The 26,578-nt window shown below is 40.8% G+C and overlaps 4 protein-coding genes across 17 annotated transcripts in view; 2 read left to right on the top strand and 2 right to left on the bottom strand.

The window, feature by feature from the left end:
• Positions 1-3,092: 3,092 nt before the first annotated feature.
• LOC129761806 (uncharacterized) lies at positions 3,093-10,036 on the top strand. Its single transcript, XM_055759584.1, has 4 exons — positions 3,093-7,560; positions 7,618-8,799; positions 8,857-9,000; positions 9,058-10,036. The coding sequence occupies exons 1-4, from the start codon at positions 7,534-7,536 to the stop codon at positions 9,229-9,231; spliced, it is 1,527 nt and encodes a 508-aa protein (XP_055615559.1). The 5' UTR covers positions 3,093-7,533; the 3' UTR covers positions 9,232-10,036.
• On the bottom strand, positions 9,259-10,475 carry LOC129761807 (AN1-type zinc finger protein 2A). Its single transcript, XM_055759585.1, has 3 exons — positions 10,204-10,475; positions 10,099-10,141; positions 9,259-10,035 (listed from the first exon to the last, which is right to left on the bottom strand). Exons 1-3 carry the CDS (start codon positions 10,256-10,258, stop codon positions 9,438-9,440), a joined length of 696 nt encoding a protein of 231 aa, XP_055615560.1. The 5' UTR covers positions 10,259-10,475; the 3' UTR covers positions 9,259-9,437.
• Positions 10,476-18,010: 7,535 nt separating this feature from the next.
• Positions 18,011-26,578, top strand: part of LOC129763249 (lethal(2) giant larvae protein) — a 56,550-nt gene continuing 47,982 nt past the window's right edge. For 4 of the 13 annotated variants that reach the window (XR_008740853.1, XR_008740851.1, XR_008740852.1 and 1 more), the window contains exons 1-2: positions 18,077-18,170; positions 18,951-19,147. The gene's annotated coding sequence lies outside the window, so the exon portion shown is untranslated. Of the gene's footprint in view, positions 18,171-18,317; positions 18,471-18,950; positions 19,148-26,578 lie in introns of those variants that run through there. The other 9 variants (XM_055762126.1, XM_055762130.1, XM_055762134.1 and 6 more) reach the window with 9 other exon arrangements.
• On the bottom strand, positions 20,134-26,575 carry LOC129763248 (uncharacterized). Of its 2 annotated transcripts, XM_055762124.1 has the most exons (4): positions 21,920-26,575; positions 20,398-21,865; positions 20,281-20,340; positions 20,134-20,226 (listed from the first exon to the last, which is right to left on the bottom strand). In XM_055762124.1, exons 1-2 carry the CDS (start codon positions 26,454-26,456, stop codon positions 20,655-20,657), a joined length of 5,748 nt encoding a protein of 1,915 aa, XP_055618099.1. In that variant the 5' UTR covers positions 26,457-26,575; the 3' UTR covers positions 20,134-20,226; positions 20,281-20,340; positions 20,398-20,654. The 2 variants fall into 2 exon arrangements, with proteins under 2 accessions (XP_055618099.1, XP_055618097.1); XM_055762122.1 differs by having other exon boundaries at positions 20,398-26,575.

The raw sequence follows: 26,578 nt of genomic DNA, 5'->3' as shown, positions 1-26,578 counted from the left end.
TGTCACCTTCGTTGCTAAAGGTGGTCGCGCAAGGACCAGCAAACGCAAACCGATTCGCTTGGGAGAAAGAATTGCACGACGAACTCGTGTGCGGTGGAAACTTCAAGATTCGCCGCCAGCGTTCATCATCAACCACCCCATGAACGGGGAAAAGCCGCAGGCAGAAAACTCAACAAGAAAAAGGTCGTGAGTACCGTTCAAAATATATACCTATTAATACATGTGCATGTGAGTTATATCAAAATGAGAGAACAATAGAGAAAAAAAAATCGAGGGGTTGTATCCGAGACACGACCGCTTAGGACGTAGGACTACGCAATCTTTTCTTGAAATTTGTTGGTCTATAATTTCGGATATTATTTGCGAATACGTCGAAATTTCATAAATAGAAATAAAAAATAAATTAAAAGTTCCGGGGACCCTAAAAAGGTTTAATGGCTTGCGTGGTTTTGTAGAATCATTTCGAGAAGCAACGATTCTTTCTTGCCTTTGCGAGAATAATACACTAATTGGTCATATGTCGCAATTTGTTTCTTTATATCAATGCACGTAATGCACTGAGTATTTAAAGAGATCTTCCGTGCATCGCATTCAACAGACATCAAACACGCGTCTAACAGTTGCAAAAAGTTGCAGCGATAAACTTCTAGTGAAATATTCGCTAGCGTTCACAGCTCGAGGGAAAACATAAAACACAAAACGAGCAGAATAAGCGACCTTTGTTGTTTCGCCCACAGAAAGATTCTAAGAATTTTCCTCAGAGGAGATGCAATACTTATACGCTAGCGACAGCTTACTTACTTCGCAAATATTCTCTTTTCGCTATCCCCCTTCGTTTTTTCTATTCTTCTTCTTCTTTTCCTTTATTTACGGAGACTTTAAATCCTACGATTCATTCGGATCCGAATGTTTCTATTCTAGCGGCTACATGAGTTGCTCGTTATTGATAGCTCTGTTCGGGAAAGCACACAAATTGACAGAACAAATGTATGCGGAACTGGGAATGCTTCCGATTTTCATCAATTTAAACCATATACAGACTGTGGGTTTGTAATGTATAGCATATCAAACAAATTGTTCAGTTCCACATCGACCGAACTGAAGTGACAGCATCTCGCGGCATGCAGAATTTGCACACCACACCACACACCACGAGTTACCCCTCACACATTGCAACTATGAGCCATAAAAATGCAATGCTTGTCGCGGCACTGGATTCAGTTTTGCGTGAGCAGTGGTGCAGTGCACATCGGAGCAAGCAGCAGCAGCAGCAGCAAGAATATCAACAACAACAGCAGCAGCAGCAATGAAACTGCATCGTCGGCAGTAAGAAGTTGCACCGCCGGCAAGAAGAAACCCGTTCCGGTTCCACATCATAAATGTGACGCGCCTACTGCGGAGCGCATCAGTCGTCATAAAACCATCGAACAGTGAACATCACAGTGAATTCAAATAGAAACAAGAAGAGAAAAGTTGTAAATAAAATGAAAGTGTAAATAGTAGTCTCCAGTGTTTGCGTCCGACCGCCGGAACATCCAGTCCTCCATCTCTGCCGCAATAAAAAGAGTAAATAGAGTTTTCACGAGAAAGCCTTTCTCAAGGCTCATCAAGTGCAAGCGGTTGCTGCTAGCCAAGCGCTAGTCCAGTCCAACTGCGACGTTGGCTTCATGAGGCGAAGCCAACCCAAGGAGTCCGGCTCAGTTGCCCTCCTGGGAAGGAACACAGCGGTTCCCGCTCCCACCCGGCTCGGTTCCTGTTGGGAACGCGAGCACCCTATATCGACCGGCGCATTACAGTCCACTGCAGCCCCAACACAAATCTTAGAAAGTTTCTGATTCGATTGATATGCAAATCGTTAAAATCCGTTCGCAGCAAAAATAGTTCTTAACGTTAACTTTATTTCATAAAAACGTGACCTGTTTTCTGATTTGGCACCCTTAATGTAAGACGTAGTCCTACGTCAAAAAAAATGCCACACACAACGCGTGAAGTGTGCTAGAAAATCACAATGATGATGATCAGCTCATCAGAATAATGTGCGATTCACATAGCACGTTACGGAGAAGAACGTCTACGTTCCGTCAACGTCTCCACCAATTCATTTAAACGCCTCAACCCCGTAGTCCGATCCACTACTGATGTTCACTCCGAAATTTGGAGTTAAGAGATATGTTGGCATGAAAAGTACAGTAAGTTACTTATAATGCGATATGCTGAGGCACCACTCAGTGTCGCATTGAAGTCGATTTTGACCAGTAATTGGACAATCGCGACTGGTGGCGACTTTCAATGTGGGGCCATAATTTGGGCCTGAACTCAATGTTTACAAAAATGTCCAATTAGAGGTAAAAATGTCTAATTAAACGTGTTGCATCACAGATCTGTTCATTTAGCTTAATGTCGATTTAGATGTAAATTACTGTTCAACCAAATCAAAACAAAAGCCGAGACACAAAGCCCAGACAAAAACCAAACGAGCCGTCCGTCGTTGCTGGTGTATGTGAATGTTTTCATGAGAATTGCATGGCAGATTCATTGACGTATCGTGACGTGACGGGACGTGAACATGACGTGTATTGTGCGATTCACATAGAACGTTACGGAGAAGAACGTCTACGTTCCGTCAACGTCTCCACCAATTCACACATGCAGTCAATGCTTCCACCAGCACCGTCACGTCAAATGCCAAACGAATGATTTATTTAATTTTATTCATGGTGTCGCCATCTACAACAATTTTAAATTGCAATGTCCTCTTTCAAATCAGTATGCCTAGAATCAGTTCTAAATTTTGAAAAATTCAATGAGAATCATTGAATCCAATTATTTAAATGCTTAAACCCCGTAGTCCGACCCTTATGCAATAATAATAATAAATAGAATAATTCTTTCAACTAGTCGCGAATGATTTTCACTCCGAAATTTGGAGCTATGAGATATGTTGGCATAAACAGTACAGTAAGTTACTTATAAAGCGATATGCTGAGGTACCACTCAGTGTCGCATTGGAGTCGGTTTTGACCAGTAATTGGACATTTGCGACTGGTGGCGACTATCAATGTGGGGCCATAATTTGGGCCCCGAACTCAATGTTTACAAAAATGTCAAACTAGAGGTAAAAATGTCTAATTAAACGTGTTGCATCACAGATCTGTTCAATTAGCTTAATGTCGATGTAGATGTAAATTACTGTATAACCAAATCAAAACAAAAGCCGAGACACAAAGCCCAGACAAAAACCAAACGAGCCGTCCGTCTCCGTCAATTATTCTTTTCTACAAACCCTGCCGGTCGTTTTCGTTGAACGTATGCTGACGGGTCGTTACGTTGCTGGTGTATGTGAATGTTTTCATGAGAATTGCATGGTAGAATCATTGACGTATCGTGACGTGACGGGACGTGAACGTGACGTGTATGTTGTATGTGAATCGCACTTATGTTGTATGTGAATCGCACTTAAACCGAATGCACTTTATGGCGGGTTTACATTAGGGAGATCTATAGCTATAGATGGATTTATTCACGTGAAAATAGGTGTAAACGGGTGAGAATAAATATGATACACTTATTCGAGGTATATATAACTTGAATAAATTCAACATATGTAAACGCTTGTGAATTTCTCACTGGTGAGAAATCACTAAAGTTGGATGCAGTTCTACTTTAGGTGAATAAATTCACCGAAAATATGAATATATTCATTATAGAAGTTCACGCTAGTGTAAACGGTTGATGCGATTTCTATAAATCTCATCATATTTCTTCACATGAATATATCCCTAGTCTAAACCCACCCTTAGAATGGAGGTTTAGGTTAGTGAGATGACGCGTCGTATTCTGAACTCGATGAGTCGAGGTTCTAGACTTAGGAATGGAATAAATAAAATTTTGTTGTGATAGGATGTCTGAATTTTGAAAACGTAGTAGTATTTTCTTTTTTTTTAATATCTAAACATCGCTAGAGTTGAATTGACTTTTCTGTTTCTTTTTGTTATGAATAATAAATAACTTTCGATGTAGAATTAAAAAGAAATCTGATTCATTTACTGGCCAGCGGTAGCCTAATTACCGACGAACCGTTTTAGTTTTTGCAAGTTTGAGGATAGCAGCCCTGCAAAGATGGTATTCGCATCGAATTCGCTAGGAACAAAAAGGAGAGGAGCCCAGCGAGCGAGGTGGTTGGACCAGTTGGAGCAGGACTCGACAAGATTCGGTGCAACCGAGAGTTGGAGAACTGCAGCTATGAATCGAGTGCATTGGCGGAACAATGTTGTAAACATCGGAATAGTATCGATGGGACAGTTTATTATATGTGTTTTATTGTCACGATAATTGATATTTATTCATTCAAGAGAGTTTCAAATAGTCTACCCAATCTGTCGTGGTAAGTGGTTGCTTAAAATCGCATTCGGGAAACACTGTCATGTTCAATTGTTATATGAGTTGTACTTTTTGTTGTACAAAAGTAAAACAGGCAGGGTTTGTGGGGTGAGGCGCTACACATACAACATCTCATCTCTTGGACTTATTTTGCCGACGTTGAAGTTGACGTTGCTGGTGTATGTGAAATCATATGTGTGTGAGGCAAGACGTGCCGTTTCATATTCCACCATAAATTATATAACGTCTCGAGCTCGATGAATTGTCACAACCACAGTTCTCGCCAGAGGGGTTGAACGGGAGTGTAAACAGTGGAGTAATCCTCATACTTTTTGTTGAGAAGGCGCTTGTATGGTGGATAATGTATTCTCGCGTAACTTTTGAAAAGGTCCAATGTAACATTTTCGTCAACTCGAGAAAAACGAAGTTGAAGACCCGAACATTAATCTGCGAATTGTATTGAAAGGTATCGATCTCTATCGCTACTTTCACCACTAGCAGTCAAGAATAACTCTGAAAAACCAATCGTAACTGTTGTTCAGTGATTTGAGCTTATATTTGAAGCCTAGGAACGAAAAATGTTACATTGGACGTTTTGACTGCCGCGTTTGCACATTGGACATATTACGTTGCACGATGCGAATCTGAAACTAACTACTAAACAGCAATTCGAATATCAGCATTTCGTTCTAAAGACATATTATTGTTGTTATCACTCGTTGAATTGCACTGAAATCGCTAACAACGCCTGTAAGAAGCAAAAACCCAAAACGACCGAAGTACGACTTTGTGTTGTTTTGACTGCTTTGTTACTTCGGACGTTCCGAGCGTCGGAAGAAAGTGGTGTCCGAAGTAACAGCCGAGTGCTTAAAATACGAATCTGCACATTGGATATTTTTTGTATCGGCGATAAAAATATGAAGAAGATAGATACATGAACGATTGTTTTTGTAATGCATTCAATGATTGAAAACTAAGAGCGTGCATCCATTAACTCGATTTGTTTACTTTTGTTACATAGGACCTTTTCAAAAGTTAAGCGAGTATTTTGCAAAAAACTAAGTCCATATGAACATAGATTTAAGGGACAACGAGGAGGAAATTTGTGAATGCACGAAGCGTGACGAAACATTATTCATGTCATAGAAACTCAAACGTGGCCGATGAGCTTGATGAAATTCAAATCGGTAGCGGCGTTCTGGATTCCATTGGAGAAATCATAGTGAAAAATGGATGTGCCATCATCACCCAGCAGCTTCAAGGATAAACTTGGGGATAGCTCACGCAAAACATCCAAGCCAAGTTGGCGAGTCTTATCCGTTGACAGGTGTAGTGAACTGGAATGGCTTATGACGCAAACAAGTGGGTAAAGTAATGTGCAATTTATTCCGTAATGAACCACCGGAAAGGAAATGAAAACAGTTTGATCCAAAATGCGTATGGAAACCGTTGCTCTTGGCATGACCGGACCATATAAGAAGCTTGGGTGAATATCGGAATATTAGAATGTCGGCAAACAAATAATAGATCATCCAATCAGGTACACCATCGCACGACCTGTTAAAGGTACAAAGTTTGAGCATCAGAGTACAGTGTTGGATGCTGTGGGGTGCTGATCAAGAAGGCTTCCCAAGAACAATGAAGTCTGATAATGATCACCATTAAAACATAATCTATTATAAAAATTTCGATGCATTCTAAAATAATGTTCGAAGTGGTAAACAAGTGGATTGCATAATATAATTGCGTAGTTTTACGCCGAAAATATGCGGTCGTGTCCTAGATGCAACCCCTTATAATTTCTTTTTCTATGGTATTGGAATCCTTTTTCCGGAGAAGAAGGAGAATGTGTGTGGTAAGACGTGCCGTTTCATATTCCACCATAAATTATATACCGTCTCGAGCTCGACGAATTGTCACAACCGCAGCTCTCGCCAGAGAAAGTCAAACATCCAACAAGGTAAGACGTGTATTCGTGCTCCGGGTGCAATGGCGACGGAACCAAGTTACACAATATGGTCGCACTCACACATTGTTTATCCGGAGGTCGAAAATGCGCTTGAGCTGGGGTAGACTGTACACTTCGTATTTGCTCTTCGTGATTGACCTGAACCAGCGAAATTGCATAAAGAACACACGGAAGAACGCTTGGGATTAGCAAATCGTTCTCATTGTGCATGTTTCAATGAATCGAGCTTTAAATAGTCAATAACGACGCCGGCCACGTTCTTACCGTCACTAGGGGAAGGGAAGGAATGTTAGTATGATATTCGCCGCCAGAAGGCCAGAAGTGTCACCTCTACAGCGTAGTTCCCTAGCGTTTGTCAAGGAAGGGCTAGGTGTTAGTTGGGGGAGGTAAGAATCAGGATTCATTGGCGTGAGTGATGCGATTAGGAGTTTATCCGTTTCTTCCTTTGCATAATAATCATGGATAACAGCTATTACAACTATCCTCCTTAGGAGCTTTGCTCTGGTTCTCAATAGTTTTAGGTTCTTTTTCGGACTACTATAGAGATCCGTCATTCGCAGGCGAAGTTGTTTGTCCAGATGTCAAATGTTTGACATATTTTGGCAGATAAAGTTTGGTTTTAAATTTGTACAAACACTATTTTGTTTGCCACTCTTGAACTATCAACAGCGGCAAATAATCTCAAACACCATACAGTAATTTACATTTAATGCGACATCTTGCTAACTGGACAGACCTGTAATGCGACACGTTTAGTTGGACATTTTTACCTCTAATTGGGCATTTTTGTAAAAATCGAGTTCGGGCCCAAATTACAGCCCCACATCGAAGGTCGCCTCCAGATGCGACACTGAGTGGTGCTTCGGCTTGTCGCATTGAATTCAAATTACTGTATGTGGAAAAAATCGTCTGAAATATTTAAGGTGGCCTAACCATGTACAAAACAGGTTCGACGAATAGACCGAGAAACATTTTAGGCATCCCATGACTGAATATTTGCATATGGTGTTTTGTGTCGAAAATATTTGATCAGGACACGTTGATCAAAATGTATTTGTCAAAAAGAGTCAAATATTTGGCTTCGGTCAAACATTGTACGAGCACCTTTACTGATCAAGAACATTCAAATATCTCGAACGAGTCTGCGCAGTCGCATACTTCCCAGCTTGGAAGATATCTTCAATATGAACATAAATAATCTGCCGATCGAGGTTCGTTATCATTTTGCGCCGAACGAAATACTACCTTAATTGATCACATTTTTTCAGATATTGGAGCGAATTTTCCTCAACCTTCCACTGAGTGATCGTAAGAATGTCAGCATCGTGTGCCAACGCTGGTCACACGCTGCCTTCTCGTGGCCTTGCCTGGGAGGAGTCGATCTTAGCATCAACAGCTCGGTTTGTACCGATCAGGCGCTTTCTACGATAGCGTCCAGCCAACGTGGCTATAGAAATGTTCGCTTTCGGATCGATCAACCTGTCTTCGGGGCGTGCCAAGAGCAAGCCTTGGTGCGAATTTTGCACAAACATCGCCATTCGTTGGAGCGATTACTTTTCATTTGGGCTGTGGAAGGACAGGTGTTCGATGTGGAGACGTTTTTCAGAATTGCAAGATACATTCCTTTGTTGAAGGAACTCTGTATAGAAGATTGCATGAACTCGTCAACTGAAGACGGCTTGCTACAAGGAATTCCGATCGAATCATTTAAGTGTGTGGAAAAGATCGTCGTTCCCAGCTGTCTCATGAACAATACGCACTTCGATTTGGCCAAGTTAGCACCTCATGCAAACCATGTTTGCGTCGAGTTCACCGGGAGGCATCCCTGGGAAGCAATCCAACGGTTGAGTCAACAGCTGCTGAGTCTACGCATCGCGATAGCGACTGCCTACAGCTTCCGGCCGCTGTGGGAGTCGAAGCCAACTCGGCTGCAGAAGTTGAGTTTGTCGCGGAACTGTAGTGAGCTGATGGAATCGAGTGGAATCAAATTTGAGGAGGCGTGCAATTTTTTCCCCTCTTGTGGTGGCTTGACCGTATTGGAACTGAACTTTCACGTTCCCAACAGATTGCTTGAGATTATAACCGTTTGTTGTCCTCGATTGAAAACATTGCTGGTGTGTGATATTTACGACGGTTGGCAGCTATTGCGAACGCTACAGCGACTAGAGAATTTGACGTATTTAACAATACAGGAGACCACTTTCGACGCCAAACACCCGAACGACGCCTCATTGAGACTGTCAGCGTTAGAATATATTAAGCTTGAATCTATAGGTCTTGACAATGATTTGGAATTCTTCAATCGTTTGGCACAGTACATACCAAACCTGAATGGCTTGCAATTTTCCAACTATGGTAAATTCAACGACGCTCAATACAATGCAAGCGTTTTGAAGTCGTTATTTTGCGCCAGATTTTCGAACCTGGAACTTCTGATCCTGGATGACTTCGTAAGTAACATGACTTTGAGCACATAAAACCGCAGAAATTTTATTTATTTACTCTAGAGCTGTGTATTCCCATCGCACATGCTCGACCACTTAAACAACCAACCACGCTTAAAGGAACTGGGACTAAGGTTTTGTGATATTTCACCGTGGAGTCGCACCATAACCATACCTTCTGTGCGGAAGATGGCATTAGAGATACCGGTAATTTTTGTTCCATTCCCATTTGTGTGTAATCTATACTTTGCAAATATCGTTCAGCTAACCGCCAATCGGGAACGAAACCTGAAAAACGTGTTCCCGTCGCTTACCCAAACAGTTTATGCTATCGAGAGCTTAAGCGAACGGATTTCACCAAGTGAGTTTTACAATCCCACGAACAAACGAATCGGATTGAGGTCTACTTCGACTGATGATTTTAGAGAACACTTTTGATCATAAAGATAAGTTTACGAAAACAAATATATTTATATTAATGCACTCGTGAACATACATTAGACGCTGAATTATTTGAATTAGTTATAAAAGTAGTACGAATGAAGTGAAAGATAACGATTTAACGGTTTAAACTTTTCTTTCTCGGGTGGTCGATAAAAGCAATTGTGATGATTGATTGTCCTCGGTTAGCCTGCAAACGACGATCACGATAATCTGCATTTGTCCTTGGCGTTATTTCCTCCCACGGGTATGCCACTCCGGTTTGCGTTTCTTCCGTTCTCCCCGTTGTTGTCGCGGGCTGCCGCCCTTGTCGTCTCGTCTTCTTCTTGTTGTAGCGATAGCGCCAAAGCTCTTGCCAGTGCTTCGTCTTCGGACATATTACCCTGAACCGTAGCCAGGAGGTTGTCGCTAGCATTCCGCGACGAATTAGTATTATTGGTCGCACTCGGTCGCTGTCTCTGAATCGCTGCTTGTTCAGCTAGGTGACGCTGTGATGAGATCGTTCCCTTACACTCGTGATCGGTCGTGTGACGATGCCGGAGGCAGAAGTTTTGCTTACAAATCGCACACGAAACCGGGATGAGTTCCTTCTTTTTACAATTTTTGTACGTGCAATGATTGGTGTAAATCTTTTTCTTCTCCGAGCGACAGTACTGATCGATATGGGCTCCGACCGTCACATCGGGTGGGACATCCCGTGGAGTGGGAATTGGCTCTCCACAGAGCGGGCATATTGGAACTTGAACATCTTTCTTAAAGGCTGATGGGCAGGAATGTGTCTGGTAGCTAAAATGTTCAGAGCTGCAAGGAAAAAAAACGGTTCACTAACAATATTCTTCAGAACGCTTGAACAAAGGATCTTACCAAAATATTTCGCCACAAGCATCACATTTCATTGGCAAGAAATCTAAGGGAAACATTTTTGTTAACAAATCATCAGCACAAATTACTGGCGCTGGAGTTCCTTACCGAGTTTATGGCAGAATTTATCCGAACAATGTTTGCCCAGATTTGGAAATTCCATTGTGTTTTAAACGAATTAACTTCCGGGTAGGTACTTCGAATACGAACGACTAACAATCACCTAATAATTTCAAGATTATCTGAACACCAGTATATAAGCAACGCAGAAGCTTCTACAATATGCTAGACGAAACAGCTAATTTGCTCAGTGATTGACGGTGACTACACAAATTTCTAATGTTGTTGTCGAACGCTTCCTGGTGACTGACAAAATTTTTGACAGTTTGCAAATCATGTAAATTTTCTTCCTAGCGGCATTGATTCACTTTCCGATTGTTCCACACAAGAAGCCACTGTCAATAGATTAACTGAAAAACAATACAATTTCTTTCGCAAATTGTAATCCAGTTTTACTAATGTGAACAAATCGAGTAGATGGTTGCACACTATAAGTTTTCAATCATTGGAAGTATCGTTAAAACAGTCGTTCCAAGTATCCCCATGTTCAACCCTCCCGTACTCGCGCGTGAAATCATAACTCGTATACACACGCACGGTGTCACAGACCGAAAGTTGAATTCTCGCGTAACTTTTGAAAAGGTCCTATGTAACATTTACGTCAACTCGAGAAAAACGAAGCTGGACACTGGAGCATTGTTCCACTAATTGTTTTAAAAGGAATCGATCTTTATCACTACTTTCACCACTAGCAGTTAATAAAAACTCAGAAAAATCAATCGTAACTCTTGTTCCTTGATTTTAGTTTAATGTTGAAGCCTCGTAGCGAAAAAAGTTGCAATGGACGTTTTGAACGACCGCTTTTGTACATTGGATAAATTACGCTGCACGATAAGTATTTGAAAATAACTACAGAAAAACAATCCAACTACCTGCACATCATGCTAAAGGCAAATTATTATTGTTATCACTAGCTGATTTACACAAGTAACGATAATAACATCCGAAAGAAACAAAAACTCAAAACGAGTACAACTTCGTGTTATTTTGATTTCTTTGTTACTTCGGACAAATCGGGCGTCGGAAGAAATTGGCGTCCGAAGTAACAGTCGAGTGCTTAAAATCCGAATCTGTACATTGAACATGTTTTGTAACGGTGATTAAAAGGTGAAGAGGATAGATATTTGAACGATTGTTTGTGCAATACATTTAATGATTGAAAACTAATAGCGTGCATCCATTAACTCGGTTTGAAAGAATATAATAGAATGAAAAAAATCCAGAAAATATGTGTTCTTCAGCTTCAACCAGGTTCAATAGTCATCTTATTCAGTTTCCTCAAAACAGAGTAATGTTTGATACTCCAACATAAATAACGAAATTCAAATATCTTCTGTTATTAACTGAAAGTAAGTGAGAGTATAAAGAGCTATGGAATGGCATAAAAACGTATGAATCGATTGAGGTTTCATTGGTACAAGAATAAAAAAACACCATAACTGCATGATCGAGACAAACATATTTTTTTACATTTCATGCAATTGTAACGTGTTTTTCGGATCTTCTCTCGAAGAGCAGAATATATAACGATCTTCTAGATAGTTACCAGATAATTAAAGCTCTGGAATATCAAGTTTGCATATTTCTAATATTATTTGTCTCTGTGTTCTTGGTAATCTTAGAATCATTGGCCGTTTTTTTTTTGTTGGGGCATAATAAGATGATATTAAAGGAACTTCCTGCGACTTGTTTTTGTCGATTTTGTTCAGCCCATACAGTGACTCAAATCCGTAGTCGTACTCCACCTTGCAGATCTCTTTTCCCTTGTTTTGAAAGTCGAAAACAAGCTTTCGGAACATTCTATTTAGATAAAATTATAGTGTCATATGTGAGTTAAAAGGTTTGCTATCTGTTTTCAGAATAATGGTTTTTATTTCTCTAAAAATGACGAATGTATTTGCCAATGTACGCTGGTTGAAATCTCTACTCGATTTCGAAGGCATTGGCCAATTTCCTTTTTCCATCATTATTATGGTATTCTTTGTTCACTGCAACCATCTTTAAATGTGAAATGAGATGGAATCGAAGATTCAAGTTTTGCCAAGACAATGACCCAGAGCTCAAGACATATGAAATTCCCACATGGTTACATTACAATTACTCAAAAGATATTGATATTCCTCCACAATCTTGCGACATCAATCCCAGTAAAAAAAACTAACGAAGTTATCTGTGTAGGAAATTTAGAAACCATTAGATTTCTAAAAATAACGATTTTAAAAACCACCTTATGAAAAAATTGATAAATATACCTTCTGAATACACCAAAAAACTCGTAGATAAGGCTTAAGACAGCTAAAGATAGTTGCAATGAACAAGGAATACCATAATAATGATGGAATTAGGAAATAGGCCAACGCCTTCGAAATCGAGTAAGGATTTCAACCAGCGTATGATTATGAGTTTGAGTCAATTTTCATACATTGGCACATACATTCGCCATTTTTAGAGAAATAAAAACCATTATTCTGAAAATAGATAGCAAACCTTCTAACTCTCATATGACACTATCTATCTTTATCTAAATAAAATGTTCCGAAAGCTTGAGAGATTTGCATTGTGGAGTACGATTACGGATTTGAGTCACTGTATATTATAATGAAAAATATCCCTGGAGCTGTAACTGTAAAAATAACACTAATTTGTTTGCCATTGTTTAAAATTGAAGAGTGGCAAACAAATTAGTGTTATTGTTAATGTCATGGGTCGTGCGGACTCAATTAAGCGTTTTTTCCAAGTGCACTTTGCTTAAAAAAAACCTTTTCTTTCTACTTTTTTCCCCTCACACTATCTGCCAAATGTTTCTCCGATAAAAAAAGTCACAGGAGGGTTGTGTCCAAGACACGACCGCATAGTTGACGTAGGATTCCGTTGGGCTATCTGCTGCACGCTGATTTTGGATATGTTTGAAGAATTACATTGTCAAACTCTTCGATAATGATTTGGGTCCGTTTTGTCTGATTATTAGGTATTGTTTGTTCACTCCACCAGTGTCCATAACCGAGTGATAATGATAGAAGGATGGTGATTAGTCATTATATGGTGCGTATCACTTACCAAAGCCGCCCTCTATGGTCCTGGACGAGATGGCGCCTGTGTTATGTATGGATGAAATAAAGAAAAAAAGCTCACCAGAGCAATATAAGATAATTATCATTATCGAACCCCTTTTTTCTCATCAGAAAAAAAGTATTACTTTAGTATAGAGAAAATATATTTGAAATGGAAAAGTTATTTCATTTATAATTTTTTTTATTTTCTGAGTGTTCCCATTTCCTTTTCGCTTTAAACCCAACGGAACACGATGCTACATGCCTCAATTCGAATTTCAATTGGGCTAACAGCACCCAATACGATATGTAGAGCATATGTAGAATCACTTTTTCGAATATTCCTTCATTTTTCCAATTCTGCTCGTCGCATGAACTTTCCTTGGGAGAATAAAAATCGTTTCATATTTCAAGTCATTTTAACACAATAAGTACCATACACAATTTTACACTTACAGTTGTGCTAAAAGTTTTACGAAGCAACCAACATAAAAGTTCCAAATTAAAATTTTATTTATATTCTATCAAGCATAAGTTCTATTCAGGTCATTGAAACATCATTCTTCAATCGAAAGATTCTTATTGGAACGAAAAAACACTTGTTCATCGCTCCCAACTTATTCGCCAGCACGTATGCAATCAGCAATGCCCACGCTAGTTACAATGAGCACTATCCATTTGTGCGCGTCGTTAGTTAAACTATCGAGGGTTTTTACATGCTGATTTCTCCCAGACACCATGGATTTGAAATCTCTGTTAAGGAATACATGTCGGTGGGAAAAAAAATCTCCCCCTACTTTCATGTATCTGCAATGCCAATTTCCCCCAGGCAGCTTGGTTTTGATGTCTCTATTTGGGACCCGCCGCATATGTCGTCAATTTCGACCTATCAGAAGTGGGTATTTCCGTTAGGATATGGGTTGAGATTTTTCAATTGTTTGATAGTTAGTTTCATGACATATATTATTTTATTCAATGTAAAAAATTGTTATGGAGTGCCGAAATTAATTGACGCAAAAATCTCATCAATCCATCATGAAATGACTGAGCAATAAGCATTTGAAATTGGACAATTTTCACGGTGCGCCCGATTTTCGATTTTCAATTTGTACCCCAATATGTTCCCGAAAGACGTAATCCTACGTCAAAACAACAAACGTTTTCGTAACTCAGGCTTTGTTTAACCATAATTTCACTCAAGGAAGATTATCTTTCTGCAGAAATTTTTCTGATCGTGGAGCATCTATCAAAGGTTTCTCATCGCCCATAATGAACGATGGAGATTTTTTCTGATGTCCTGGTGGAAAGGTTTCCGGTGATAACCAAGACATTGACTCTACTTGAAGCCGACTTTAAGGTAAGGAAAGTCCAATTGGATATATTTATATTATTCATTCATTTTTCTATGAATGCAGGAAATACTGTGCAGGCAATCAAGCTCGAAAACAGTCTCTAATCCAGTGGTTCTCAACCTTTTTTGTTTCATTCCCCCCTTAACGAAATTAATCCCAGTGCTTCCCCTCTGTCAGTATTTTTAACGAAAGTCTGTAGCATATCAGTAAAATAATGAAGGAATACAAACGGTTTTCAAGTTATATTCGCAAAAAAAATAAAAATTCATACTTGTATCTGATTACAAAAAAGATATATAAAGTTTGTCAAGTATGACACCTGCGCCTGAATGATTTCTGCCGAAATCGCAATTCTTGAGAACGTTGTCGAAAAGCGCACCTTATGTCATCTTCGATATCCACTCTGTTACGGTGTTTTGTTTCCATCAGCCGCATTATAGGAAGTCCAGATTCACATAAATACTACGCAAAAGACAACAACACTCGTGACGCTTATTCCGCGTATCAGGATAAAAAACCAACGTATGTAGATCGATGAGTTTGTTTTGAATTTGAAAACTTTCGTCACTGCCGGAAAAGATTTCAAACCATTCCCAAATCATTGAAATAAGGAAAATTTGTTTCAAGTTTAACTTGTTGTAAAAAGTCTTGACAAATGCTGTACGATTTCCTTTTTTATGGTCTTCTGTACCGTTTCGTCGTCTGTTCCATCATCATTCACCGACGAAAGTATTTCAAACATTGTGAAGTTGTTCAATTGAACATTTCATTTCAGAATTGGAAATGTTAACAGAGGATTGCAAATTTTAGCGTATCCAAAAACAGTTTTTGTGGCAATTTTTGCTAATAATCGTCATCTTCAAAGCGAAGTAAATGTGCAATATACCCTTGCATAATTCCCACCTTTTAAGGACCACATTCTCCACTAGGGGGAATTCCCCACCGGTTGAAAACCACTGCTCTAATCAAATAATGACATTCATAAGGGAACGGAGAAATAGCATGTGAAACTACTGAAAGCCGGAAAGCTTAATTTGGACTCGAAAGCATTGAAGCAAACCGCTCAAGATTTAGAGCATGCATGAAGTACATCGATGAGTTTGGCCAGTTTAGGCCAGTTCAGTATCGTTTTATTGAAACGCTCCTGAGAGTTCCACAAATACAAATATGTCTCGATAGAACGCCAGGAAGCAGTTGGAGCTGAATTATTATTTTCCCGGTGATTAGATCAATATCAGTTAATGAAAACTTTGAATCAACCTTATTATAAGAGTGTATCACAATTTTTGTTCTAATGATCTTAACGTATAAATAAAACCTGCTTTTTCCGGTCGAGAATTTCGTACATATTGTTTACATATTGTGTATATTGTCTAGTGTGTAGGCTTCAATAATTATACCTAATTTCTACGACTTGATACGTTTTTTTGGTTAAATCATTGACACAATACATATTGAACACATCAGATCCTGCGAAACTGTCAGTTGGACCCTTATGATTTTGTACCCTAGCATTAATTGATGAAGAAATCTAGTTCGTTCAGTTTTGTTAATTGGATTATTTTTGCCTTTAATAACAACACTTTCTTTATGTAGTGGATTATTATAAGAAAAGTAACAGTTTTTCCTCTTCCTGAATATGCGCGTTGACGGCATTGAGCCTCGTTTACTAGGTATGGGAGCAAAACAAAATAATAGATTTTCAGGTAGAATGCAAACTTTTCTAAAATTAAAATTATGAATGAAAATTAACTTTCCCGTACCAAATTAGTATTCTATTTCAATGAAAAACACTTCTTTTTGTAGGTGGCGAAAAAATCTCGTAAGATAATTGCTTTTGAAGACAACTTTATATTATAATGAAAAGTGTCAATAACAATGTTAGCAATGTATAGACAAATAGTTAAATAACAGTCAGAAATACGTGTTCCAAGTAATTAAATGACATGATGTAAAAAATTTCATTCAAATTTTTACATTTTAAAACTGGCTTCGCGTCTTCTAATCTTATAGAGATTACACTAACGGGTTTGGGACCCAAATTATGGCCCTTAATTGGAAGTCGCCACCAGACGTCGACACTATTGCACTGTCATCGCGAATTGGATCTCTTTTGACATTTCTATTGGATTCTTTTTGACAACCAATTTGATTCTATCCGCAAGACTCGGAAGTAACCTAACCCAAAGTACGTAGAATAGAAGGTAAGGGAAATCGCCTGTGTATATACACGGAGAGCAAATATGTAAATGCGAACACACAAAGAAGTTAGTAATAAATAATCTTTTTGTTCGAAGTTCTGAAGTTTTTTCAATATTTCTTCAAGAGTTCTAAAAATTATAAAAAGTGACGGAATTGCAAGTCGAGCCGACGATAAACATGGCAGTGTATCGTATTTTCACTACAGGTAAAGTTTCATTCGATTTTCTATCGATTTCATACTGGACCGTTTTTGTCGAAGTCCCACGTCCGCGATGCCGGAGCAGAATAATTTTGAATAGTAGCAGAACAGAAAGTTTTGAAAAAAGCCGGATAACTTTCCACCGTTTTCCGACCAACAAATTGTTGATCTTTCGGGGATACTGTTTCAACCGATAATCATCAAAGAAGACGTCTTCGTAGTGAAGGTAAGTGTGTTTTATATAAATTGTAATGAGATAAACTAATCGAAGTTGCTTCCAGCTATCTCATACATTCGCTCCTTGGATCTTCCAAAACGTTCCGCTAACATTCGTAGCGTATCCGACATTACCAAACAAACCATTCCGATGTTTCCTATTGCCAACTTTCGCATAAATTTTCGAACGATGCTTTAATGAAAGATTTAAAAAAACAGCAGTGTGGGGCTTCGACTTAACCTCTCCGCACATTTGTTCCTCGGTTTTTGCATTATTTTTATAATACAGGTGCAATAATTCTACTGTTTTAAATTTTAAAATGGTTAGATAGGCTGCTATTTCATCATTTCGTAACATATTTTGAGACAGTTCTTGTGCTACAATTTGAAAAAATTAAAAAATGTTCGAATTTATATAGATTCGATTGATGGCTTATTACTATTTTTTCCTTTTATTTGCCTACCACTACTTGAACATAATAGGGAGAAGACTACCTTGTTATTTTATGTACTTCGAACCTAACCATGTAGTGACAGGTTCAATGAACAGACCGAAAAAAATATTCTAGGCACCCAATAATTGAATATTTGCTTGCCGTGTTTTATGTTATGTTTTTTTACGTGCAGTACATGTTGATCAAATTTTATCTGTCAAAAAGATTCAAATATTTGGCTTCGACCAAACAGTGTATGAGCACCCTTAATAGGCAATTTCGTATTTTTTCCAATCCACTGAACTGAAACACCCTCACAGCGGCTTACTTTGCAGCGGCACAATGACATTCATTCATGAAGCTTCATATTGTATTCGTGCGCAACGCCTGCAATCATCATCAACAACACAACATTCTTTCGCACAGTTCTTCGTTAGCGGTAGAGAAGTTCGGACGCGTTTTTCCGCTGGGTAATTTGTTAAATACTGTGTTCTTTCCGGGAGTGAGTTCAACAGTTTTTCAAGTATTTTTTTTCTCTGACTTCTGATCCCATCGAAGCAGGCCAGCAGTGGTGGAAGTTGGCATTCTGTCGTAGTAAATTCGCCTTATTCTCTTATCTTTCGGACCGTGTTGATAATGGAATTGGACTTTCCGTGATTGCCAAAACAAGCGCAAGTGTCAGTTTTGTTTCCTATTCTGTAAAGAACGGTGCATTGATATCTGCCGTGGAAAGCTCCGCCAGTGGAAGCAGAAGAAAACGCCATTCAGTGGTGCCTTTGTGTGAGTGAACAGTGCTCGAGAGGTAAATGCAGGGTCGGCTGCGTTATTTTGGCGGCCGGCTTGCGAGCAGCCGAGTGTTGTTCTGAGTGTGCAGGAAGAGGAACGAAAAAAATAACCATGAAAGGTGTGCAAAAAAAAGACGAGTTTGGATGGAAAGGAACACAAAAGCATGAGCACAACTTCCACTTCGGCATCCGGCTACCGGTGCAGAATGTGGCTTGTAGAGGCGATTGGAAGAGCAAGAGAATCGAATGAACGCAATGCTTGTTGGCAACGACGAAATAAAAGAGTTGAGAGACCGGCAATTCGGTTATCCTTTTACGGATTCAAGTGGCGAAATTGGGCGTGATGCCCGGAATAACGACCAACAGTGTATGCTGGTTTAAGAATATGATTTCTCTCATTGATTACGATTTTTATCTACAAAATTAGTTTGATTTCTACTTTTCAGTTCAACTTGTGTATTCTCATAATGAACAAATAATTTCGTTTATCTTCACAGCCTAATGTAGAAGTTTTTGTAAAGAGGAAATCATATTTGCTTCCAGATCAAACGATATTTTTACGACAGTTAGTGTTAGTGAGAACGATAGAATAAACCAAGTGAAGAATCAAAGAAATTAAGTGCCTAAACAACAGATTAATTATTAGCAAAAATCTATCAGGCATCGAATTGGAATCATTTTAAACACAAACCAGGTGAGAATAGTAAAAAAAAATAAGTAAAAATGCGTTGATACAGTTATATTTGGGTTTAACACTTTCAAATCTGTGTGTTATTCCTGATGATGCAGTTATGATCTTACGGGAGAGATCTGTATACCTTGAAAGCATCAAAATTTGGTTCGATAATTTAATTGTCTAAATATAATAGTACATCCTCAATCCGTAAAGTCAGCTTCGCCGACAACATTATCGTAAGAACATATACGACGAAAGCGGAATCGAATAACCGATTTGAAACTCGAAAATGGTTGATTGAGCTTAGAATCAATGCGTCTAAGATTTAATGTATAATAGCAGAAGGAACATAATGTAACAGAATCCCTTTTAGGTAGTAATGTTGTAACAGACGACGTCGATTTTGTCTTTTTAATTGTCGTAACGTAGCTACTTTGAACCTTCGTACAATCCAACTAGGAGCCTGTTCAATCAACAATGGTGTGTATGTTTCCCATCGGCTTCGTTCAGCAGAAAACTTTAAACCTCAAATATCATTTTTTCGCAAGGCAGCACATTAGGAGTAGTGATCGCTTCATACATAGCTGACTGCGTTTGCTCTGTCGCAGAAAATATTGAAAAGTGTTTGAATGACGGCGGGTTCAGATGAAAGGTTTGAACCCGGTAGTCATTACTACTTATATCGTAGTGTTGTGTTGCGTGCAGGTTGTGTGGTGTAGTCAAGTGTAGCCATCAGATTACATTCTTCACGGTGGAGAAGTTTAAAAAAATAGAAAAAAAAGATATACGGAATAATATGGAAATTACAAATAAATTACCTTCGATAATCCTCATCCATGCAACAAATGTGAAATAATAAAAAAAATCCGAGATTGTCTAACTGTCCTATTGAACAGTTTGAAGAGGCGGACAAGACGCCACTGCATTCGTCTCTAAAAGTCTATAACTATTGATTCTATCAGTTCATCAGTATCGGCGCGTACAAGAATTTCGAGATGTTCGCAGACCGTTTTTGTTAGCGAGAACAATGGCCGATTTTCCGAGCTGATCGCAGTGCGAGTTAAAAACTCTTTTTGTGGTTGCGAAGCAGCTTTAAACTGCAATTTTCAAATATTTATTTCATGTAATAACAATATGCATTTTCATCTTACATTTTTCGGTCTTCTATCTTTGAATTCAAATACGTGACGGCAATGCTTCGGCTGACAATCCTATTCAAATTACAATTCATTATTGTCAGCTTCCAAATCTTATTTATATGTACTTACTGTGCCAGTCACTCAATAATCCCTATCTAATCAAATCAATTTCAATCTCTACTAACTATTCTACTATACTTTCCAAATAATCTAATAATTTCTCCGCTATTCTGCTATACACCTTCGCTTTGTTTTCTGTTTGTGTACCGCTGACAGTTCTCGGTTCTCGAGCTTTCCATGCTGAGCTTTTTCGCTCGTTTCCCAAACAGTGCTCCCAGTGGCAACATCCTCCCCCCCGTAACACTGCTCACTGGTGCAGTTTTACCTCATGCAACATCTAGAACCGCAAGCTTGGACACTGGTCTTCTCAAGAGCCCTCTCAATGTTTGGATTGTAGCCTGTCGTACCCTTCCATCGCTAGCTGTTACAATCTCCAACACACGCCCACGTTCCCAGCTATTCCCTTTTGCCTCATCCACCACAAGAACTAGATCTCCTACGGCCAATGGTCTAGTATCTCCGAACCATTTAGTTCGCTTGGTCAATGTGGGAAGATACTCCCGAATCCACCTTCTCCAAAAAATATCCAGTTGATGTTGAATCTGGTTCCATGTGTTCCTAATGGCAGCTGCAGAATCTGTCGGCAGTATCGAAGGTTGACGTACACCAGTCGAGCTTCCCAAGAGCAAATGATTCGGAGTCAGAGCTTCACTCTCTCCGGAATCTAACGGCAAGTATGTTAACGGTCGACTGTTTACTATGGACTCAGCTTCAATCACGAATGTTTGCAACGATTCCTCGTCGAGTTTTCTATCATTATTATAAGCAGTTATCATGGCGGTTTTGACGGATCTCACCATTCTCTCCCATGCCCCACCCATATGAGGCGCAGCGGGTGGAATGAATATCCACTTGGTTGTTGTACTGGTAAATGTGGCGGCTAATCCTTCGTGCAATGCTCGGAGTTGTTCTTTTAATATTCGTTCCGCTCCTTGGAAGTTCGTCCCATTGTCACTGTAAATTTCTGCGGGGAATCCCCGCCGACACAGGAATCGTCGAACGCACTTCACACACGAATCTGTAGAAAGGCTGTGGGCAACTTCAACGTGCACTGCACGAACGGTGAGACAGGTGAATAACGCAATCCATCTCTTGACGCTACTTCGGCCGACCTTCACCATTAATGGTCCAAAGAAATCTAACCCTGTGTAGGTAAACGGTCGAACACATGAAGCCAATCTAGCGGATGGTAGAGGAGCCATTCGAGGCATCCTTGGGGTGGCATTCCTTATTTTACACCACTGGCAATTTTTTGTTTCCTTCCTCACGACTGACCTTATTTGTGGTATATAGAAACGTTGACGAAGTTCGTTCACTACGGTTTCTGCGTTTGCGTGTCGGAATCTTCGATGGAATTCGTTCACAAGTAGCAAAGTGATTCGGTGGTTCCTTGGCAAAATTACCGGAAACTTCATTTCTTCGGGAGCATGGATTGCCGCTCCAATTCGACCGTCCATTCGTAAGACGCCTGCTTCGTCTAAAAAAGGTGTAAGGTGGAATATACTACTATTACCGTCTAACCGTTTCTGACTTTGATGACCATCTTCCAATAGAGCTATTTCATCAGGAAACACCTGCCACTGCGCCATTCTTAGCAAGGTTATTTCTGCTTTCTGAAGCTCTTCACTGGATAGGATACCGCATTTCTTCTGCTCTCGCTTTCGGTTGGCAATGAAGCGCCAAACGTATGCCGTACTTCTCAACAACCGCTCCCACTTCGAAAAACGATGGCAGTCGATCACTGGTTCCCACGTCTTCATGGTTCGATGAAGATGGCAAGGACGTAGTTCTTCCTCCGTAACTGCTGGCCCGATTTCAAACTGCGGCCAGTTGGTTTCTGATTGTCTCAAGAATTCAGGCCCACGGAACCAAACACTCTCAGAATCTAGACCAGTACTTTTCCCCCATTTTGTTGCCTGATCCGCTGGATTCTGTTTTGAAGGCACCCATTTCCATTCGTCAACGTTAGATGCGGTCAGAATCTCTCCTATTCTGCAGGCCACAAATTGTTTATACCTGCGATGATCTGATCGTATCCATGCCAGTACTGTTGCGGAGTCACTCCATAGATATTTCCTTGTTACAGCGACTGTATGGCTTTCCATTACGAAAAGCATCAACCGAGTACCTAGAACCGCCGCCTGCAATTCAAGACGTGGTATCGATAGCTGCTTCAGAGGTGCCACCTTCGTCTTCGCAGCTACTAAAGTACATTGAGGAACTCCATGATCGTTTATAATCCGAAAATATGCCAGTGCAGAATAGGCAACCTCACTTGCATCCACAAATATGTGTAGTTGGAGCTGATTATAACACTGAGTCGTAGCTCCCAGAAAATAACATCGTGGGACACGAAAATCAGCGACACTCTGCAAACGACAGATCCATCTATTCCAACGCTCAAAAATGTCGCCGTCTACTTTCTGGTCCCATTGAGTGCCCGCCCGCCATACGTCTTGGAGTAACACTTTGCCATGGACCAATAGCATACTCAGCAACCCCAGTGGATCGAAGAAGCCCATCAGACATTTCAACATCTGTCGTTTGGTTGGACGTTCACCTTCCATGATTAATTTCTCGATCTCGTCTAACATATGAGTGGAATACCCAAGTTCATCATCTTCTGTCAGCCAAAGCATGCCCAGTACTCGTTCGTGATTCTTCGTTTTGTCAGTGCTCAGCGTTTTACTCCCTGATGAAGCAGGTTCTCCGAGACGTGCTAGAACATTTTTACTATTTGACTGCCAGTTCCGTAATTGAAATCCAGCTTGACTATGAATCATTCTAACTTCCGCCGATACTTGCGCCGCGGTTTCTTCATTCTCGAAACTGTCCAGGAAGTCGTCGACGTAATGATTATGGAGGATACCTTGTACTGCCCGTGGAAAGCGATCGACGAACTCCTTCGCATTTGTATTTTTAATATACTGAGCGGATGCTGGGGAACAAGTTGCTCCAAACGTAGCTACATTCATTAAATATATCTCTGGCGCACACGTGGGATCCGTACGCCATAGGAATCGTTGAGAATGTCTATCGGCTTCACATATGATTATCTGATGGAACATCTCTTTTATATCTGCTGAAACTCCAACTGAAAATTGTCGGAATCGCGATAGAACGGCGGGCAAAGACGTTAGCTGATCAGGCCCTTTGAGAAGCATTGAGTTGAGTGACACTCCGTTCACAGTTGCTGCAGCATCCCATATAAGTCGTATTTTCTCAGGTTTCTTGGGATTTCTCACCGCTCCAAGCGGCAGGTACCATACTCGTTTCGTGTCTGATCGTGCTAAATCGGCTCGACAAGCCCGATGCGCATAGCCTTTCTCTTGGTACTCCACCAGCTGCTTCTGAAGATTTTCTTTCAGCAGCGGATCCCGTGCCATTCTTCGTTCAAGACATTCAAGCCGACGTAACGCCATATTAAAACTGTCCGGAAACTCAATTACATCGTATCTCCATAGCAGGCCCGTCTGGAACCTCCCATTGACTCGCCGGGTGGTTTGTTCCATTAAGTTCCGAGCTCGTCTGTCTTCAGCAGACTCCAAGTCTCCGATTACCTTCGTACCGACATCTTCCAGTGCGAAGTATTCCTTCACTTCATCGTGTAGTTGCCGATCACAGGCACAATCACAGGCATGGTAGTTCAATGAACAACGGGTATGCTTAGAACCTTTGCCACCGTAGACACACCATCCTAGCCTGGTTTTTACTGCAACAGGTTCATGTATTTTTCCTTCTCTCATTTTTAACGGAACGGTCAGACTCAAGTTGTCGATGCCGATCAGCAGTCGTGGACTTGCGTTCTCATAGCTGGCCACTGGTAATCCGCGAAGGTAACCATACCTAGCCGCGAGATCATCAAAACATAGACTCTGACCATGTAAGGCCAACTTCTTTACTGTACGTGCATCTTCCAACTGCAACTTCCTCTCATTGTTCAAACCGGATATCTTCAACTCCACTTTCTTTGATTCCGATTCCATTCGTGTCACGTCTCCTGTCCATGAGAGACAGAGCGGTGCTCTCCTGCCTTTAACGCCGAGTTCATTCACTAATTTCTCTTCAATTAGAGTGATCGACGATCCTTCATCGAGGAATGCGAAGGTAGTGATACTGGAACGAGAACCGTACAGTTTGACCGGAACTATGCGAAACAACAAGGATTGTTCGAAGGAACCGTGGGAGTAATTTCCGGACACAGTAGCTCTGAGCGATGGCTCATTCTCGGGATGACTCGATCGATCCGAATGTAGAAGTTTATGATGGCGAAACTCGCAGCCACCAATTCCACAACGACTCGCCGTGCGGCAGCTTCTTCTCCCATGTGCATTCAGGCAGCTTCGACACAGAGCATTACGCTGTACACTCTTCCAACGTCCATCCACTGAAAATGACTTGAATAGTCCGCAATCATATACACGATGATCACCCCTCTTGCAGATGCAGCACAGCTTTATTGGTTCTCGATTTATTTCCTTTTCATCGACGTGTGCATTGATTGTTCCTCTCTGACTCGATCTGGGTTTCTCCACCATAGAATTTGCGCCGTAGCTCCCGGAGTACAAGGTGACTCTACTAACGGATGACACTATACCTGTCATGAATTCTCCAAAGGTCTTCAGGTTTACAACTTGATATCGCAATGAGAAACTCGCCCACTCCATTTTGATGTGTGCTGGCAATTTGGTCACCAACTCCATAAGCAACGATGGATTGGAAAGGTGATCCCGTTGACCCGCTGCTTCCAAGTGATCACATAGACTCTGGACTGCCATCCCGAAATCGATGAGTGTTTCTAGTTTATCTGATTTCGGTGCGGGAACCGAACGAACTTTGTCCAAAAGGGCGTTGATCAGTAATTCTGGCCGTCCATAAAGTAGTTGAAGTGTATTTAGCACCTGGGGAACTGTTTCAGGTAATAATAAACGGCTTTTTACCGCTTCATACGCGGCTCCTTTCAAACATCTTTGTATACGGGAGAGGTTCTCGGCACTACTATATCCACAAACTTGAGTTGTGTTAATGAAGCTGCTTATAAATATAGGCCAATCGACAGGGTTGCCCGAAAACGTAGGCAAATCACGTGGCATGACTTGTCTGGCAGCTAATTGTGAGGGTGTTGGAACATATTCGCTTTGGGCATTCCCAAACGGATGTCTTCCGTTCATATCACTTGCGGGATTTGCATTATAAGTTGTCGGAACGATAGGAACTGTTCCAAGGGGGGGAATGCAATGTTGCTGGTGGTTCCCAGTAGGAAAAAGGCCGGGATTCACACCAGAAATAGTTGGGAGTCCGTATGTAACAGGAACTGTCCCACTGTAAGGCACTTTACTCGTTGATGTTTGAGCAAGGCCAAGTGTCCCGAATTGTTTGTATAACTCTTGTAGACCAGTATCAAAATTCGGATGAGCGGAATCCATTTTATTGTTGTCATGGAGCGGCTTACCTTGATGCGGTACAGGAGGGGTAAGTAAGGAGGGGTTACCTACAATAGGCTTCAGAGGCCAGACCTGATCTGCTGTTGTCTGATGTGTTTTCGGATGCGCCTTAGGAATCGCGCCGCTGTAGCTCTGCTGATTCCTCTCGACAAATTCGTGTTGTAGCTGTGATTCGAGCAATGTCCGACGTGGTTGGCCTTCAGGGTATGGTGGTTTCCCATCAGTCGTTCTCGAAATGCGTGTGTCTTTCGGCTGCTCCAGTGAGGCTGCTCCCCGCTCGGGTTTCTCTCGAACATCGGCGCCTTCTACTTGGTCGGCATCCTGAATCCACTGCTCTACTCGTTTACGACTGGACCTCCGACTAACCTTGCTGCGTTGGCTCGTATTGTCACACATGTCATCTATCTGTTGCTCTATCAATGCATATTTTTGCCGCAAAAACTCCTTCCGAATCTCAATCTCTCGTAGCTCGATTGCATTTTGCTCCTCCAATAGCTTCAATTTGAGAGCCACCCTGGCTGAAATACGGTTCGAAGAACTGTGAGATGAAACGCTGTGCGGGGTGCAATTTTTGCACACAAAACTCTGGTTTGCAATCGAAGCATCGACTCCCGCGCACTGCATGTGCCACCATGCATCGCATTGGTCACATTGCACGAAATTGTCGAATGAATCCGACAAGGAACAATTCGCGCAGTTTCCTCTTTCCGCATCTTCTAGTGGTCGGGACGTATTTTCTGCATTGG

Source organism: Toxorhynchites rutilus, chromosome 1, assembly GCF_029784135.1.
Source record: "Toxorhynchites rutilus septentrionalis strain SRP chromosome 1, ASM2978413v1, whole genome shotgun sequence".
NCBI lineage: Eukaryota > Metazoa > Arthropoda > Insecta > Diptera > Culicidae > Toxorhynchites > Toxorhynchites rutilus.
The sequence above is the reverse complement of the archived record's forward strand: the minus strand, read 5'-3'. Positions and strand labels throughout refer to the sequence as shown.